Source organism: Odocoileus virginianus, chromosome 10 (genome assembly GCF_023699985.2).
Source record: "Odocoileus virginianus isolate 20LAN1187 ecotype Illinois chromosome 10, Ovbor_1.2, whole genome shotgun sequence".
Classification (NCBI taxonomy): domain Eukaryota; kingdom Metazoa; phylum Chordata; class Mammalia; order Artiodactyla; family Cervidae; genus Odocoileus; species Odocoileus virginianus.
In genome coordinates, this window is record NC_069683.1 from 69,903,725 (window position 1) to 69,921,457 (window position 17,733).

The following is a 17,733-nucleotide window of genomic DNA, read 5'->3' on the forward strand; positions in this document are numbered from 1 at the left end:
CACCTCATTTCTGGTTTCCAGTGGCTTCCAGAAGGGACAGGGTAAAATCCTGTTTTCAGGGAACAATGTTCTAAAACCAGGCCCACAGAACTCACCCAACCTTGTCACTCCAGACAGCTGCATGTATTTGGGGAAGTAAGTCTGTGTCATTGTGCACCTTTCAAAACTGCAGTTGAGTACTAAATAATGGAGTAGCTTTGTTTGTAAGCAATATTTATTTTTCATGAAGATAAGAGGCAAATTACATTTGTTACAGAAAACCCTATGAGAGGAAAAAGCTGCATGTTACTAATATGACCAAAAAAAAAAAAAACCAGAAAAAATTCTACTTATGAAAGTGTTCTGCCCTATAACATATTGAACAGAAGGCACTTATGAAAGTGCTCTGCCCTATAACATATTGAACAGAAGGCATTATTCCAGGTAAATGAGCCATGCAGAAATGAGGATTTATTAGGATTTGTTTTGAAATGTAATTTGTACGGTGAGCTTTTTATTCCTTTGATGGCAATGAAACAGATTTATTGGCTACATGTTGGAAGTGCAATAGATAACAGATAACCAAGGGAGAAGTTTTAATAAAACACTCAGGAAAGAAAAAAAAAAAAGAAGTGAGTGAGAATACATGCTTACATGGCAGCTAATAAATAAAAAGTTGAGATAGGGCTTTAACTGAAAACCATCCTGGTTATTGCAGCCTGGAAGGTTTATTGAAAATTGGGTAGAACACTCTAATTTTTCATACTTAACAGTTGAACAAGTTAGAGTGATATAACTCAAATTTTGGTTTTGGTCCAAGAATCCTATGTTTTCACAGGAAGCTTTCAAGAGGCTTGTAGGGGAAGAGCGGTTTCTGATTATTAGAGGGTCTGGCTGTGTTCTTTCTGGCTGCGCTCTGGATTTTGGACAACTTAACAATAGAGCATCTCTTTTTACCAGTCATCCTTTGAGGTAAAAACACGGGACACTTTCAGGGAAGTTTTGAAGGAATATCTTCAATAAGCATTGAAATATCTTCAATAAGCATCTTTCAAAGAGATGAACAGAAATGAGCTCCTAAAGATACTTGAGAACTTGGTCCTGAAAGCATCATGCTCAGAAACCCAAATATATATAGGCTGTTCATCTGACACTGGGACTTAATGAGCCCCAGTCACACATCCCTCATTTGACTTGGCTGTGTTCAGTAGGGCCCTGGACTCAGGGAAGAAACCAGCTCTCCTTTTTTATTTCAAGGTGAGAAGAAAAATGTCCTTTTCTCTGAGTGGCTCCAGAGCTATCTTGATTTTAGTATTGCTCTCTTAGAGTCTTGCTTTGGAGAATGATGAGTCACTTCCTAAGCTTGCAGGCAGTCCCTGAGGCCTTAACAGGCATTAAGGAACCAAGGCGGAAAAACTACTCTAAGCACCAATAATAGCTACCAACGCAAAAACCATTTCCCAGGGTAGAGCAGGGCCAAACGTGTGCTCTCACAATTTGCAGTGAGGCTTCTTAGAACAAGTGCCATAGATCTGGAAGAACCAGAGACCCCAGGTCTCCTTTCACTTAGTTCAGAAACAGGAATTCAACTGAATTGAACAGTGAGGACGCAGTTAGGAATTTACATCAATGAAATTGGGTTGTTTTAATGCACAAAAGCTTCTGGGCTATAAGTAATCCATGATGGCTTAAAATGGCATTATAAATGCCATTGTATATATATATATACATTGTCTCATTTAATAATGACTCATAAAAAGATATATATATATATATATATATATATATGAAAGAGATAGGAAGAGATATGGAGGAGATAGGAACACAAAAGCAAGATACATAAAATTAATTGGCATAATTCGGAGAGTATGAGTCATTATTAAATATGGATTCCAATCAAGTATTCCATCCCACTCCCAGTTATGTTAATATTTCAAAGCTCACATTTTTTTACTTTCAACTGCTCAAACTTTCCAGTGAGCATTATTTTGAAAGGCTCATACAGAGTCCCCATGACATTCTCCAAAGGAGTTACTTTTGTGGAGAGGTTTTGAGAAGAAACAATTCAAAATTCTGCTTCAGCTTATACATTATCTCTCATAGGATAATATTAATAAACCTTGTGGGAATTTTTTGAAGACAGGTGTTAATGAGTTTGCATGCCTTGGCAAGATACACTAAGAGAAGACTTAAGGGCTTTATTTCTAAAGCACCTATATTATGATGACATGCTTTTGGAGACAGGTAACTATTGTCTATATAGCTAAGTATGTAGTACATCTCATGAGAAAAACGGCTAGGAATGTATCTTTTCCCAGAAACCATATTTCCCTCTTTTTATAATTAAGATGTGTGCACAAGAAATGCTCATTTATTTGATTTTTAATATAAAAGGTGCTTTCTTTAAAAGAGCAAGATCCAAAATTGTTTTGTGATTCAAAACTTAAAAATAAACAAACTAATCTTCCAAATCTTCCAAAGACATGTTTAATGTATTTACTATGTCCCTTATTTTGTCAGATTTTAAGAGTCTAAGTAATTAAACCATAGGTAAGCACTGGTGTACCTGGTTATATATACTTAGTAAACCATTTGGTCTATTTACACAGAGACATAGAGATGATATATATATATATATATATATATATATATATATATATATATCCTCAGACACTATTAAATGCAATCCTATATTCTTGGATATAGAGGTTGATGATGCACCTTTCTACTTGTCATGGCACTAACAAAGCTAGGTTGAAAGTCAGCAACCACTTGTATTCATTGCTTTGCAGGCTAATAGTAAGTTCGGTTGCTGGTGGGAAAGGGGTCTCTTACCACACCCTTCTCAAAATAAAGGTTCTTTCGTGTTTAATGAAAGTACATGCACATTCTCTTATCGAGGTGGTCTTGAGCTGCAGATACAGTCGCACCGCTCATGGTGATCCAACTGGATGTCAACGAGAGCCATGTGCTTCGCTCTGCCCCTCCTCTTGAAATGGCCAGGTTCAAACTTTAACACCTAGGACAAGAAGCATTTCCTGTTAGAAAGTACCTGAGATTTAACTCAATTACATACCACTTATTCTCTTTATGACAACTGGTTCTTAAGCCTTTGAGGATCCGATGAAATCTACAGGCTCACTATTAGAATGCACACGTACAAATATTGTTATAGACAATCACTGACTCCTTAAAGTAATGGAACCCACTGATCACAGAGCAATGCCTCCTGCATTACCTACCTGCAGGGTCATGAGGACTGCAGGTGTCTGAGCAGGTGTTTACTGATCACTTTCTGAGGGCCTGCTTTGTGCCAAGTGCTGTCGCAAATATTATTAATATCACAAAGAGTCTTCTGACTAAAGCATGTGTTATGGATAAATACAGTACTGAGAATATCATTATCTCTGTGGACAGGACAACAGATACAGTTATGACCTAATACGCTGGTATGGGGACTTCTTGGGAGAGTGGTTAAGAATCCGCCCGCCAGTGGTCTGGGCAGACCCCACGTTCCCCGCCCGCGCCTGGAGGCAGTGCTTTGTACACAAGAGGCCCTTGCATCATGGAAAAGCAGCCCCTGCTCACAGCTAGAGAAAGCCCGTGTGCAGCAACAAAGACCTGGGGTGTCACCCCCGCCCCACAAAAGTGCTGGCGTGGCTAAATGCGCCAGTGAGGTAAGACATTGTGCCTCTTAGTGGTCATAAATAACTGAAAATGTGTGTATGTTCTTACACACAATGTGTTCTTACATATTCGATCTTACATATCGAATAATACCCTTTACAATTCAAAAGAGATCATGTTTTCTAAAATGTTTGCATATTAATACCTTTGAAACAATCCAACATTTCTTGAATAAATCACATCCTTAAGTTTTCACATTGATAGGTGTAAATGTGATTTAAAAAATTTTTAAGTTTAAATAGAAGCTAACACTTCTTCCCTAGTGTGGCCTTCACTGAAGTCAATATTTGCCATCATATACATAAATACTTGTTTTCCATATACAGTCAATTTAATTGCTTCTTTATGTATATTCTTAGGCTCCTGTTAGCTTTCATTTTTGATTCTGTTCTATTTTCCCTTTTAGACTTGAAACTCTGCATGATACTACCATACAACTATGTAGCATTTTGTAGTTTAAAAAAAAAATTGCACCTATGCACTGTTTTGTCTGCCCCAAGACAAACCTTGTCATACAATAGAGAAGGCATCTTTACTCACAGTAAAGGCTAGAGAACTGAGATTATAAGGGAGGCCAGGTGCCAGGATCTTCTGTCAACTCAGGTCTGAACAACAGTGCGTTGCTCTCTGGACTCCCAGCACACTAGGACCCAAGGACCAGCGCCTCTCTAATGTGGCTGCAGTTTCCTTCTGTATCTAAAAGGTGTCTCAGGCACACGTGTGAACAGAAATGGGGCCCTGATGCTTGGTATACTTTGCTCTGAGATGAAGATTAGATGCGAGGAAATCTTGTTTTCTAGGCCCTGCAAGTTTTCATGGCATGCCCCCAATTTTTCTACTGTGGATTATCTTCCTAGCCATGTCCTCATCCTCACATTACCTGTTTCAAGTTATTAGCAAATCAAAACCATCTACTAGGAAAACAGGCCTAGAGCCCTCGGTCCCCGTGCATCCACTTTACTTTAGCGTTTGCCTTTTTAAAGCATCGAGGGGGTGATATTTATGTATTCGGCTGTATTGCACCTTAGTTGTGGCATGCAAGATCTTCACTGGGTCCTGCAGGAGCTTGCACTGGGGCGCACAGACGCTCTAGGCATGGCACATGGCCTTCGGAATGCAAGGACTCAGCGATGGTGGCATGCGGGCTTAATTGCTCCACAGCATGTGGGAACTTAGTTCTCTGACCAGGGACTGAACCTGTGTCCCCTGCATTGCAAGACATATTCTTAAGCACTGGACCACCAGGTAAGTCCCAAGATTTAGCCTGTTTTTCTATAAGAGTTCTGTGGAGCAGGTCATTCGTTCAATGTTCAGTAAAGTAAGGAGCCTGGGCTCTGATAACACAGAGTGAAATACCTAGTCCCGCTTAGAGAAGAGCTTCAAAAGGATATTTGTACTTTTGTGAGTACAAACTGGGGTTGGGGGATAGGGTGGGAAGGAATGGCCTAGAAGAGTTCATGATGGAGGCACAAAAATACTGGCTTATGGTAAAGCTAGTCCCAGTGCCAGTTTTGATAGCTAATTATATTATCCTTTTTACCTAAACTCCTCTGAACTTACACTATGCATCACATAGTTTCATATGACATATGCTTTCTATTAACGAATGCTTTGAGGGCAAGGATAGCATAAATAATTACTAACATTACTGAGTATTTGTTAGATGCCACACACTGTTATGACTGGAAGTATTAAATGTTTTGAGTATCACTGTAACACTATGATGTAGGTACTTTTCTAATACTGTTTCAGATAGGGAAGAGAGAGACTAAGGTTGCAGAGTCGGTGACTGGCGTCACCAGTGTTTGTCTCCATGTGGCACAGCGCGTGCCCTTACTGGGAAGGTGGACTTTTGTCTGTTCTGGTCAGCAGCGTGTTGGGAACACAGTGGGTTTCCAGTGGGATGCACCCCGAAGGCCGTGGTGGGTAACGCTGCCAGTTCACAGTATGGGAACCTATGTTCACAGCCTCTCTTTCCTGTCTCCTCCTACCTCACTTCTACCCCAACCTCCAACAAGGGGAGGGGCACAAGACAAACCATGCCAGAGGCCACAGTGAAGTGGCCTATGCTTTGCATCACTTGCAAGTCTTCTATGATTTTGAAACAGAATTTCTGTACTGAGCAGAGTGACAATGATATTTTCCTTTCCCTGCTCCCATGTTCACTCCTGCTTCATCTCTAAAGAAAATAAAAACTGTTGCTTCTCCATGAAAAACTAACCAAAGCATGGATGAAGTGTTTATTGCATTGTGGGGTATTAAATACCTGCTAGGATAGACAGGAAATCCTTCCTGTGCCACACTTGGTCAGAGTGACCTGGAAGAGCTTAAAGCTTGGGTTCCTGCAACTTAGCCAAGAATTTCTCTAATATTAGTCACTATTTTCCAACCCTAATAAACCAGATCTGGAGGTTGAACTATTCAGGGGAATAAAATGATTCCTAAGAAGCTGAGCAGTTGATAAATATTCTCTTTTTTAAAAAGACCATTATCAAAGCCTAATAAGTTGCCATGACTGACATCTATAAACTCAGTGCTCTGTTGATTTGCTTCCTCATTTGATGAGAAATGAAAGTGTGTGCTTTGGAGTGAGAGCCAAGCCTGGCCAGTTTTTTCTAACTGGTCTCCTGATTGTTCAGGGATTTTCCCTGTGTTTTATATTAAGCCACGTTAGCCCAGTATATATGTGTTTTGCTGATAAAAGGAGAAAAATGAATTGGCAGACACTTTTCCAGACAAGACAGGAAAGCACTGTTTGAACAAAGTGGAAATTGGACTGCTTTACTGGCTGATCACAGTGCTGATGTTCAAAGCTTTCAGACCATGTAATAGTCTTAGGTTCAGGTACACGGCATTGAAAGGAAGAAAGCAAAGCTGATTTGAGAGAGCATGAAAAGTTAAAAGAAAAATGAAAAGCCTTTATCTGAAAAAGCAAACTGTCTCTGGGTTATCTGGTCACCTTTAAAGGGAAGGAACCATTGAATTAATTACAGTCGCCGTAGGACACTCACTAATAGGTACCTTCACAAAATGCTTTCCTATTTTCTGCTCTATGATTCACTGCTGCAAGCACACACACTGAAATAAAAATCCATGGAGGAGCAGCCAGCCATTTCTTATCACCTATGGGTGAAAATGGCATTCTTGACCCTTCTCCACCATCTGGAAAACCACATGAAGCCAGGGAAACTTGATTTTTATTAAATGGAGAATGACTGAAGCAGTGGGTGGCTTTCATACCACTAAACAAAATCAAAGATGCTCAGTTTGCAAATTACCATATCACAAAAAATATTTACTACAATTACTCTCTTTGTTGCCAATAAACCACTGAATGAATCACTGCCATAAAGTTATTACAGTAATAAAATAGTACTAGACAGAAAAGCTACCTGCTGAGTTGGGTTCTTGTTTATTGGAAATATTAAAGAAAGGTCGTTAAGGCCTTGTAACAATTTTCAAATTAATGGCTGAAGTAGGAACACAAGTACATATTTTAGGACAGGTGCACTGTATAAACCCAAATCATTAAGGGCTTACTTAAGATTCACCCAACTTCTAAAGCAGGCAGCATTCAGTATACACACTTTCTTAAGGAAAAAAGCTTCATATTTTTCCTTACTTTATGATTTCTTTCATGCTTGTAGACTTTATAAAAATGTGCATACAGTTAAGATTTTTAAGGTCTGGTAGTCAACCTTTCTGAAATCTAAAGTGACTACAAGCAAAAATATTTTGAGATGAGAAAACATATTATTTTCTACCTGGGTAACTGTCCAACTTGAAGGTAATAGTTTCAAGGGAGATTGAAAGTTGTAAGGGAAGGAGTGATACATCAAGTCCTGAGATACAGTCCTCAATAAGAAAAACACAAATAACAGAGTTCAGCACATTTCTCAAGCTAGGTATGAAGGTGACTAAAGGCCGGGCTTATAGTGTGGGTCTATACAACCCTCATGAATTTTGAAAATACAATTTTGACATCTGTGGACATTTACTTATAATCGAAATTTTCTTGTGAGCACTCTGGGGTGTATTCAGCCACAGTTCTACCTTTAGAGGACTTAAATAGGAATTCCAGTTGAGCTGTTTCAAATCTTGAAAGATGATGCTGTGAAAGTGCTGCACTCAATATGCCAGCAAATTTGGAAAACTCAGCAGTGGTCACAGGACTGGAAAAGGTCAGTTTTCATTCCAATCCCAAAGAAAGGCAATCCCAAAGAATGCTCAAACTACCGCAGGATTGCACTCATCTCACACGCTAGTAAAGTAATGCTCAAAATTCTCCAACCCAGGCTTCAGCAATACGTGAACCATGAACTTTCAGATGTTCAAGCTGGTTTTAGAAAAGGCAGAGGAACCAGAGATCAAATTGCCAACATCTGCTGGATCACTGAAAAAGCAAGAGAGTTCCAGAAAAACATCTATTTCTGCTTTATTGACTATGCCAAAGCCTTTGACTGTGTGGATCACAATAAACTGTGGGAAATTCTGAAAGAGATGGGAATACCAGACCACCTGACCTACCTCTTGAGAAACCTATATGCAGGTCAGAAAGCAACAGTTAGAACTGGACATGGAACAACAGACTGGTTCCAAATAGGAAAAGGAGTACATCAAGGCTGTATATTGTCACCCTGCTTATTTAACTTATATGCAGAGTACATCATGAGAAACACTGGGCTGGAAGAAGCATAAGCTGGAATCAAGATTGCTGGGAGAAATATCAATAACCTCAGATATGCAGATGACACCACCCTTATGGCAGAAAGTAAAGAGGAACTAAAAATCCTCTTGATGAAGGTAAAAGAGGAGAGTGAAAAAGTTGGCTTAAAGCTCAACATTCAGAAAACTAAGATCATGGCATCTGGTCCCATCACTTCATGGGAAATAGATGGGGAAACAGTGGAAACAGTGTCAGGCTTTATTTTTTTGGGCTCCAAAATCACTGCAGATGGTGATTGCAGCCATGAAATTAAAAGATGTTTACTGCTTGGAAGGAAAGTTATGATCAACTTAGATAGCATATTAAAAAGCAGAGACATTACTTTGCCAACAAAGGTCTGTCTAGTCAAGGCTATGGTTTTTCCAGTTGTCATGTATGGATGTGAGAGTTGGACTACAAAGAAAGCTGAGTGCCAAAAAATTGATGCTTTTGAACTGTGGTGTTGGAGAAGACTCTTGAGAGTCCCTCGGACTGCAAGGAGATCCAACCAGTCCATCCTAAAGGAGATCAGTCCTGGGTGTTCATTGGAAGGACAGATGCTGAAGCTGAAACTCCAGTACTTTGGCCACCTCATGCGGAGAGTTGACTCATTGGAAAAGACCCTGAAGCTGGGAGGGAGTGGGGGCAGGAGGAGAAGGGGATGACAGAGGATGAGATGGCTGGATGGCATCACGGACTCGATGGGCATGAGTTTGAGTAAACTCCGGGGGTTGGTGATGGACAGGGAGGCCTGGCGTGCTGCAATTCATGGGGTCGCAAAGAGTTGGACACGACTGAGCGACTTACCTGAACTGAACTGAACTGAAATAGATAAATGATTTTAACAGTATTTTAGAGGATTAAGCACTACATGTTCAGTGCACCAATTGCAGAAAACATGATGGAAGCTGAGCTGGGCACCAAGTTTCAGAGCACGGCATTAACAGTGAGTATCATTCATGTCACAAATGGGTCTTTGTCTAGTTGGGGAGTATCATGCCCAAAGGCAGGTTTGCTAAACTTTGGCAAGAAGGCTTAACATGAATCAGATCTACAAGGAAAAGTATGTATGCACTTTGCTGTACTTGGAGGGTCCCAGCATCAGTAAGTTAACAAGGCTGTAAGGGAGTCAGAACAGAGCAAGCCCGACCACACTCTCAGGATATTCCGCCCACGTCTATTGAGTGCTTTACAGACTTCAGAGGCTTTCATTGTCCCAGGATTCCCCAGAGGTAAGTAGCACAGGTGTTACTAATGGTGGGTGGATAACTTTTTTATACATAGTCTATACACATTAAATGTTCCAGATCATATCTTTGTTCTTTTGTATTTTCTTAGCATTTCAACCACCAACTTGTTTATATTCCTAACACAATCTCGGCAAGATAAGATTTAGGGAGTGGTGAGCAGATATCATATAATTTCAGATCTGTCTGGGAACTCAAAATTGTAGGTTATCATAGGGAGTAAAGGAGGAAACCCGAGGCCCTGGGGAGTTTTAGGTGGCTGGCCCGAGGTGGCCTCTCATGTGAATCCACATAGTCTCTCTTCAATTGTGTGATTTTCTTTGCCTCTGTTGTCTTGTCTCTTATAGGAACAGACAGGAAAGGCCTGCAAGAGAATCTTTTCAAGGTCTCACTCAAAGAGGGAGCAAGAAGTAGGGAGACTCTACATAAGCTCTAGAAATGCTGCTTCTGGGAAAAGAATAAAGATTTTTGTGACTTTTTTTATAATCATAACCCTCAAATTCATTGCCTTTACCATAGAGTAGGAACTTTTGGAAAAATATTGTTTTCCTGTCTTCTTGGTCTCAATTTGTGATTTTAGCTAAATTTGTTTCAATGACAGATGCTTAAAACATGTAAAAATTTAACGTACCATTCTTTTATCTCAAGTCTAAATCCCAATATTTTATTATCTCCAATCAATCTTTTGTTTCATATGTAAATATCTGCTTATATCTTCTACCTCTTATGTTTAATGGGCAACAAATTTTTAATACAAAATTTTTATATATTTAATGTAAAGTTAAAAAAGTCATTCACAGTAATTTTTTCATTATTCAAGCGACTGGAATGGTTTAGATGCTGTAAGTGCCACAGACAGAGTTGTGTCTTGGCTTATGCTGTTCACTATGGGAGCCCCTGACCATGTGCAGCTATTTACATTCAAATTAGTTTAAATTAAATAAAATTTAAAAATTCAGTTTCTCATTTGGAGTACACACATTTCAAGTGCTCTGTAGCCACAAGTTGCTAGTGACTACCAGATTGGATAGTACCGATATGGAACTCTCTCATCACTGCAGAAAGTTCTAACAGATAGTGCAGTTGTGCCAGCATTGGGACAAAATCATGAGAGGTAGGACGGTGAAAATTAATTTGTCTTTCTCTGTTGCCTCCTAAGCTTTGGACTCTTGACTGAATGGACATAGCCAGGAGACCAAATGCTTAAGAAAAAATAGAATAGTAAGTATTAATCTAAAGGTCAATATATTTCTAGGGAACATCCCTTCATTATACACTAACAAGGGAAGATAAGACTAAAGGTAAGACTAAAATAATAGCATCCTCTAATAGTCTACAGAGTAAGTATGTTTTCTGGAATTTTCTCTTTTTAAAAATCCCCACCGAAAGTATTTTTTATATTCTATATATTCCAAGAGAAGGAATGGTTGCTAGGAAAGAGGAAGAATACTTTAGCAGGATACCTACAAACTTTTCAGAAGAGGGAATTGTGCAGATGGAGCATTTTATTGAAGAGTGCAAAATGCTGAGATCTCTACAAGGAGAAGTCATATGACCTGGGGAAAGAGCAAAGATCTTAACTTCCTTTTATTTATAATTTCTAATTATTGATATTTTATAATTATACAGTTTAATTTCTTAGACTTCATTCCTTAAATGTTGAGCCTTGAACTATCTGTGGAGAACCACAGAGGCCTGCTTAGGTGGCAAGTTCTAGTCACCCCCTTAACGGTGCTCATCTCATGCAAACTCATTTCCCATCTCATCAGTTCCAACCAGGAGGCGGGGAGACCAGTTTCTCATTTCTCTGCATTAAGACTACAGGGCCAAAACTAACAGGAGAGAGGACAAGGATTCTTGCCTCACGAGACTGAGACTGAGCCTGAGCAACCCCTATGTCTGGAAACGGAACACGCCTCCTGGACAGCATGCTGCCTGGGACATACTTTAGGGGCATCTTAGGAGGCTGGGGAAAATGTGCCAGCCGCACGTGTTCCAGGTGTGCCGTAACTGATGGAGTGATTGATGCGCTTTTGTCCTTTTGTCCAGAGCTCAGCAGAGTGATTTTGCACAGAGCTCAGCAGACTCCAAGAAGTAAAAATATCATGACACGTTCCACAGAGATGCTTTAGATAGCAGTTTCAAAAAGATTCCACATTTTAGACCCACTCATGCGACTGAACAAAGAGATCAAGGGCTTTGCCTCCTAGATATTAATTGTGAATAGAAACTTATAGGTAACAGCCTCTGTGCAGAGAGACAATAGACCTAAGAAAAGGACCCTTCAGATTCTTTCCAAGTTAACTGTCTGGGAGGTGAGGGCCCTTTTGGGTGTGTGTTTAACTCTGTGTTTCCACAATAAGCAATTAAAAAAATTAAACTACAACTTCTGTCTGAGAGGAGAGTCAAGATGAAAATAAAGCATCAAAGGCCTGAACTTACATGTTTTCCTCACAGGAAAGACTAGGTAGAGATCTTGTCACTTCCTGGCTTATTTTAATGCAAACCAAATTATTGCATTCTGCATTTGTCCTCAGTGACAACATTATGACTCAACATTACAAAATTCAGGTTCTTAGACACAAAGGACAAAGTCCAATCTAGAGTTCATCAGGTCATACAAAAATAAAACACAATGAACACAGACAACAGCATTCTCTGGATATGAGAACAGATTTTTTGTTTTCTCCTTTGAAAAATGTGAGGTGAAGTAAAAAATTCTTGTTACTAAGAAAACATGCTCTGTGTAGGTCTTAAATCGTGTCTGCATCTATCTGAGGTAAGCAGGGTTATTGTGGCCTCCAAGCTCCTACTTTTCCCACGTTGAAAATACCACTTATGACGAATCCCTTTTCATTTAGCTCAGTAATTACCTCTTAACTGATTATTGTTTTATTGTTTTCAGGATAACAAAGTGGTTGTGTAAAGTGGGAGATTTTATTTAGGGGGCACCTCTATTCCTTTGTTTTGATGGATACTTTTGATGGATGAAAAGCAACTCAAACAATAATTCCTAACAATAGTGTTTGGTTCATATTTTATATTTTAAACATAGTTCAATATGGTATTTTACCTCTTACAAAATGCACTTCATATGCACTGCTTTGATTCCCCAGAGCCACCCTGTATGGGGTTATCATATAATTTCTTAAATCCTATTTCACATACATGAAAACTGGCTCTCTAAACTTTAGTGACTTGCATAATCAGGAAGTGATAGAGTTGCTGTCAGTGTCAAGAGCAGCTCTAACTCCGCTTAAGTCCACTGTTCCTTTAATCTTCAATAACATGCTATACATTTAAAATGAGAGTGTTCAGTGTTACCGTTGGTAAGTATATAGACTTTAGAAACAGTGGATCAGTTTTAGGTCCCATTTCTCTGAGTTATTCACCAAGTCACACTGGTCAATCCACTGTTCCTCTTAGGCTCCAGTTTATTCATCTATAACAAGGGAATACAAATAGCATCTCCTGACAACATGTGGAGAAACTGCCAAGGGAGCTAATGATTGCTTATAATGATGTCTGGTACACTGTAAAGACTTATGTGTATTTCCTGTTATTATCATTAAAAGTTGCTGCTCTCCTTAAATTTTCATTCCTCTTACATCTTTATGTTTACTTTTGTTTACTTTTGCATAATTTCAGAGCTGATTCCCCAGAGCATGCAGTTATATTTAGGAAAAATTAGTACTTCTGGAAGAAAAATATTTCCATAATTAGAGATTGAAAAAGTCTCTGACAAAGTATCTTTTCTGACAATTTATACTTGGCTATTTTTACCCTGATTCATTTTTCAGTGAGTTGATTGAATTTAAGATTAGCTCTTAGTATTCTCTTAAAGTAACCTAGATTTGTAGTCATATGCTGTAAATGAATCCCATTATATTTCTGTAAGTAAGCTCTCAAATTATGCATCATGCATTTGATTGTGTATACTAACAAGCCCGTTGTCAAGCCACATATATATTATGAATAAGGGTTAGAAAAAGGAATCCCTACTTCAGGATGGACCCACACCGTCCCCAGGGACCTGCCTTTGCAAGTTAAGCTCGAGTACAATTCTGCAGTCATCTCACTGGGAGGTGTCCCTGTGCACTGAACAACCCGAACAACCAATGCAATGGCCCAGTGTCCCAGCACCCTAGAGATTACAGGACTGTTGTCGCTGCTAAAGGGCCAAGTGCAGCACTGCAACAAGAAAATTCTGAAAGCGGCATACCTCGTGATACTTTTTCACAGTTTTCCCTGAATTGCACGTACAGGACTTCCAGTTGACAGTTCCACAGCCACAGTTTCCTCCGCAACGCTGCACAAGGAGGCAGCGCGGAAAGAAGACCACATTGGTAAGCTTCAGCTCTTCTCTCAAGTTGACGGAGTAATTCCTGGGAGTGCAACTGTAACGCTTGACATCGTCATTGAGCCTGTCCAGGTCAACTGGAAGAAACACACGCGCTAGGTAACCAAGTGCACGACTGTGGCATAAACACTCAGCATGCATTTTGGGAGCAAGGTGGGGAGATTCTGTGAGGGCAGCCGCAACCCAGGGATTGACCCTATTCATGGGATCTCAACTACTACCCCAAATACCAAAAGTGAGTGTCGCATGCTCAGTCATGTCTGACTCTTTGCGACCCTGTTGACTGTAGCCTACCAGGTTCCTCTGTCCATGGGATTTTCCAGGCAAGAATACTGGAGTGGGTTGCCATTTCCTTCTCCAATACCATAGGTGGAAAATCTAATTTCTCTTTTGATCCTATCTTCACCTTCAAAAAAAAAAATCAATAACAGCAAAGAGAAAACAAAATGACCTTCAAAAACTTAGCTAAATCTTGACTCAATTTTTCTTGCACCTTTCTAATGCAAAAAAAAAAACAAAAACAAAAAACAAAAAAATTTCCAATGAAAGAAAATAAAAACATTCAGCAATTTAAAATAATTGTCTTTACCTTAAAAAATATGTGTGTGTGTGTGTGTGTGTGTATGTGTATGTGCAAAAGTATATATATATATACCTTCTTGACTTTAAACAACTCCTGACTCTAGGCCATTACTTAATATAGTTTGAATTATATCAGGGACATATTAGGGAGAATTATTCTAATTTATTGATCTGACAGTGAAATTCTACAAGTAAATGTGATGAATAAAAAGTTTTAGCTTCATTGTAACTCCAAGGTTAAGCAAAATGTCAAAAGACAAGGAATTTGGAGGTTGTGAATATGATGCATATTTGTGCATTGCATCCTAGATGGCAGTATAGCGTAGTGGTTAAGTGCTTGGGTTCTGCAGTTAATCCACAGCAGCATTTAACTCATAGCTATATCTCCTTTCAGTTGGTAAGTTACTTGACTCCTCTATACTTCTGTTTCTTCATCTACAAAATGCAAATAGTGTAACTTTAGTTATTTCAGCAATATTTGAAGTATTGAAAGCAGAGTGCCTGGTATTCAATCTGGTTTTTATCATTCATCTTGATTCAGTTTCTCCAGTTTTTCCCTTTAAAGTCAAATGGTCAATAATTAAAAAAATTTTTTTTTTCAGATCTGCCTCTTCTATTTCTCTCTTTTGGTCATTATTCTATGTAAATAATTATCTGGGGGGTTGGCTATCAGGACTTCTTTGAATTAAGAGTATTACACTAAATTTTCAGATTTTAGTCATTAATATTTTACTTGAGTTACATTTGTATTATTGTACTATATAAATTATATTTTAACTTGTGGTCTCAAAATCTATCTAATCATCCATCTATTTGGGATTCAAATCCTCTGGCGGGTGAGCTCGTACATGAATATCTTCTCACAAGAATGCAGTTAGGGGAAAGTCCTTTGTCCATTTCCGGGTTCCATACCATTTCTGAATGCACTTCCCTTGTCACCAGTCAGGCTACTGCAGGAGGAATCCCACAACTGTCAGGCAATTGTCATCAGACTTACTCTGATTTTAACCCCATTAAATGTCTTAGTCCTAAACAAAAACTGGGTGAGGAGTAGTAAGGAGTGCTCTTTTGGGGTAGAGGTCAAAGGCTAAGGATGCTGTCAGTAGAATGCATCTGAATGAGACAGAAATGAAAGAAGGCACAAATGGATGAAGATTCCACTTAACCCCATGAAGTCAGCTAAAATGCTGGCCATGTGGTCGATGACCCCCTTGAATAAGGAATTCAATGGCAAGTGGACTCATGCTCTGCCCTGTGTGCCTTTGATTCTCAAGGGCAGGGATTTTACCCCAACTCTCACATGCTGAGCCCAGGACACTGTGGGAGTTGCAGAAACGCTAAAAAATTATCATGCATAATTGATGGCTGTTTTCTTCTTCCTTTGCAAAGACATATCATAAGTTTAGCTATAATCAATCCAGTTTTAAATTAAATGAACTCTGTCTTGGGAAAGGAACCATTTCATTGCTGCTAAAACCCTGAAAATAACTGCAAGCAAAGCAGAGAGGATTACATAAATGGATTAAGAAGTGCTGCAATCATCCATTATAAGTGTCACCTTGAGATAAATACTGATGCTGGCTGTGCATTACTGGGCTGCAGACAGGGCTAACGCAGAGGGCCAAAGCTGCAGATTGTGATGCTGGGGGTACATTTTGTCCACCATCTAGGAGCGAGAGGTACTATTTGCAGGAAGGGGTTGTAGTAACGTGTGAGGTTTCCCGGGTGGCTCAGTGGTAAAGAATCTGTCTGAAAAAGCAAGGAGACATCGAGGGACTCAGGTTCAACCCCTGGGTTGGGAAGATAAGCTGGAGGAGGCACTGGAAACCCACTCCAGTATTCTTGCCTGGAGAATCCCACGGATAGAGGAGCCTGGCAGGCTACGATCCATAGGGTTGCAAAGAGTTGGACATGACTGAGCCACTGAGCACGTGGTGAAGTGGGGAAGGCCAAGAGGGAAGGGAAGGAAGTGACAGACTGGGTGTAGGTGGGTTCAGCCAGTCCTCTCCTAGGCACCTGACTCACAGGCCTACGTACTGAGGCTCCCCACCCTTTTAAGATGTGTGTTACCTGCTCAAAGTGAATACTAAGTAGGAGAATCGGGCTTGAAGCCATTCTCCCTCTTGCTGCCCAGTCTCTGCCACATCAGGTAGAATGGGGGGCTGGCAGGCAACCTGGGGTTGAAGGGAGAAGACCAATCTCCCTGGCATGATATTAAGCTCTCCTGTATGGCGGTGTACTAGGACTGGGGTGGTGAATGGCTAACCCTTGTGTCCGGAATATGTCCAAGCCAAATCATAGCGTGCTTTCCAGTGGGAACTCAGCCGATCGCCTAGAGAGCCCTCCACAAGTCAGGGTAGGCATGCATGCCTTACTTGTCTTGGAACAAAACTCTTCACATTGTATAACTGTTTTACTGACTCACACTGGTTACTTCCGTTTCCTACCGGCCATGAAGAGATTTACGAGGCTGTCAGTTATTTATGCACCGATTCCCTGACGTGACTAAGAACTGTGGCCCTGTGTGGTTTCTGTAGAATCCAGCTGCCCTGCTTATCAGGGGGATTGAAAGCATGAAGGCACTCAATTTAGAACTAGAACTAAAAACATTCCTCAGAGTGGATGCAAATAACTTTAAAGCGCCATTGCAGACTTTCTGCAGGGGATACTGAATTTCAAGTCAAAGAAGACTGATTAGCGGGGAGCCAGACAGGGGGCTGGGTGGCAATTAAGGCTTCTGGAGCTGGTCTGAGGGGGGCTCTGGTGTGAGCTTCTGTGGGGGGTGGGGTGCAGGACACGTGGTACAAATCCGGGGAGAAGAGCCACCTTTCCCATTCCTGATTCAGTCTCCAGAGTGGAGTATTACCGACAGCGAGGATGTACCAAATTTAATTCAAAGGCCCATTAATTTCATCTAATTACCCTTATTTCACTCAGCTGTACATAACGTCATCATCCCTCTTTCACTGTCCTTTTGAATTTGAGTCCGGCCTTCTCATGGATCTTTGACGTCATTTCCATTTTTGTGTTCTGCGCTGACAATCTGCTGGAAAGGCTGACAGTGTTGTCAAAGCCTTCCTCTGGACACAGGAATCTAACGTGGGCCATTGCACCCAGCCGTGGGAAGCACCACTTTTCCTCAGGGCTGGCCTCAAAGTGCAGCCTAGTCACTG

The 17,733-nt window shown here is 40.2% G+C and overlaps 1 protein-coding gene across 2 annotated transcripts in view; it reads right to left on the reverse strand.

Moving 5' to 3' along the window:
* Positions 1-428: 428 nt before the first annotated feature.
* The window catches only part of PDGFD (platelet derived growth factor D), a 265,934-nt gene continuing 248,629 nt past the window's right edge, over positions 429-17,733 (reverse strand). For both annotated transcript variants that reach the window (XM_020900382.2, XM_020900380.2), the window contains exons 6-7: positions 13,841-14,055; positions 429-2,998 (exon numbers count right to left, since the gene is read on the reverse strand). In XM_020900382.2, the coding sequence (XP_020756041.2) occupies positions 2,873-2,998; positions 13,841-14,055 (341 nt within the window). In that variant the 3' untranslated portion in view covers positions 429-2,872. The remainder of the gene's footprint in view (positions 2,999-13,840; positions 14,056-17,733) is intronic.